The sequence below is a fragment of the Anneissia japonica genome, unplaced genomic scaffold (assembly GCF_011630105.1).
Source record: "Anneissia japonica isolate Jap-2015-1 unplaced genomic scaffold, ASM1163010v1 scaffold151442_len1876_cov217_single, whole genome shotgun sequence".
Classification (NCBI taxonomy): domain Eukaryota; kingdom Metazoa; phylum Echinodermata; class Crinoidea; order Comatulida; family Comatulidae; genus Anneissia; species Anneissia japonica.
The window spans coordinates 1-1,827 of record NW_022715541.1 but is presented as its reverse complement, the minus strand read 5'-3'; the positions used below and the strand labels follow the sequence as shown (position 1 = coordinate 1,827).

Here is a 1,827-nt window from a genome sequence, read left to right as displayed (position 1 = left end):
CATAGCTATTTGAAAAACATCATGACATTGCATTTTAAAGAATCTACTGAACCCTAACTGTAGATGAGAGGTAAAAAGTAGTTGAACGTTTAAATAATTACAAAACTTTTTTGTTAATGAATTAATCTTATGCGAAATGACCTTAGAAAATGGACCAGAGCAAGGCAACTTAAAGTATAACGAATAGGGCCTAGTCTATAGAATCATAATAAGCAAACCATGTGAAACTTTTCGAAAATTAAAAATATAAAAAGAAATTACACATGAACATTTTGATGATAATGGTAATGATAACAATAATAGTAATCCTTTTCGTTTATAGTGTTCCAGCTACTGTGGAGTCGGAACTCAGCACCGTATTGTTGTATGCAACTCCAGGAAATTCTGCGAAGTTTCCGAGCGACCAGAAAGTGTACGCGAATGTAGCAACCATTGTGAGGTTGTATCACATGTTAGTGAATCAAACGATTATGAAAATTTAGAAATAGAAGATGGAGGGCAAAGTGATCAATACTTTATAAACCAGCAGTCAGATAAAATACCTGTAACATTTGGGGAATGGGAACGTCTAAACAAGCAGTCTACTGATCAACAACAAAAGTTTTTGCAAAAATTAGTGACACGTAACAAAAATCACCCAGAGCGACAAACTGATGAAGACATTGTATTGGCAATTGATAACGCAGCATTAATGGCCCCCGTTGATTCAGATGAAGCTATGCAACGACATTTGCTACCAAGTAGGAAAGAAGAAGTTGAAAAATTGTTTAAGACTGTTGAAGAAGATACAGTTGTACCATATCGGAACCCTGACAAAATCGTATGGCGCGTAGGGGAATGGCAAGAGGTAAGGGAAGAGTAAATGGTTTTAAATAGATTTTAAACATAAATAAACTCTCACATACCGTATTATGTGAAAACAAATTTATTTATTGAAGTTTTTTTTAAATAATGTAACATGCATTTTCTATTTCACTCTAGTGTTCCGTTTCATGTGGTGAAGGCATATCTGAACGAACAGTAGATTGCATCAACTTGGCAACAAATGAAACAGATAATAGTTGTTTCAAAAAAGACAAACCAGATACTATTAACTCGTGTTCAAGTCATCCCTGTCCAATTGTATCCGGTTCAGTAGGTAATGCTACTTTTACTCTTTGAAAAATACATTATATTTTTTATCAATCAATCAGTAAAATTTAAAATACCAAAATTAAATATTGTATCTTTCCTGATTACCTCAATACTATTACTGTATGCCTATATTGTTATTATTTAGTAAGTGCTTATATTATAACAAGGTGATAGTGTTGTTGGTCACAGCATTTATAACCAGAGATTTTTTATTAAACTTTCTATACTGACGGTTGTCCTATTCTATCTTTTTCTGTGGTTATGTTAGGGCCTCAGGAAAGATGTACAGGAGACAAAATGCCATACACGCGATGTCAGTTGCTTAAATCAAGAGGGAACTGTCAGTACCTGAAATACAAAATGGAATGCTGTTCAACGTGTGGATGAAGATGAGTGGACCTTTTAAACTGCGTAGCAACCACAGCGAAAAACATGCACACATTGTAACCATAATAACCTTGTTTTTTGTTTTTTTTTTTTAATGAAAGCTACGCTTTATGCTGGATTTGTATAACTCCACAAAGCTTTAAAATATTATTTGAATCATTTCAAGAAATTTAATCACCGCCAATTATTTATTATTACATATTCAAGTGTGATCATCGTATTGTGAGCGCTATTAATTATTTAAATTTAAGGAATAATTTTTTGGGTTGATTAACATCTAGTTTCCATATATACACACACGCATCT

The 1,827-nt window shown here is 33.0% G+C and overlaps 1 protein-coding gene across 1 annotated transcript; it reads left to right on the top strand.

Annotated features, from left to right (window-relative positions):
• The first annotated feature begins 291 nt into the window (after positions 1–291).
• LOC117109290 (A disintegrin and metalloproteinase with thrombospondin motifs 19-like) lies at positions 292–1,821 on the top strand. The gene is made up of 3 exons (XM_033251560.1): positions 292–847; positions 982–1,138; positions 1,403–1,821. The coding sequence occupies exons 1-3, from the start codon at positions 692–694 to the stop codon at positions 1,519–1,521; spliced, it is 432 nt and encodes a 143-aa protein (XP_033107451.1). The 5' UTR covers positions 292–691; the 3' UTR covers positions 1,522–1,821.
• The last annotated feature ends 6 nt before the right edge of the window (positions 1,822–1,827 follow it).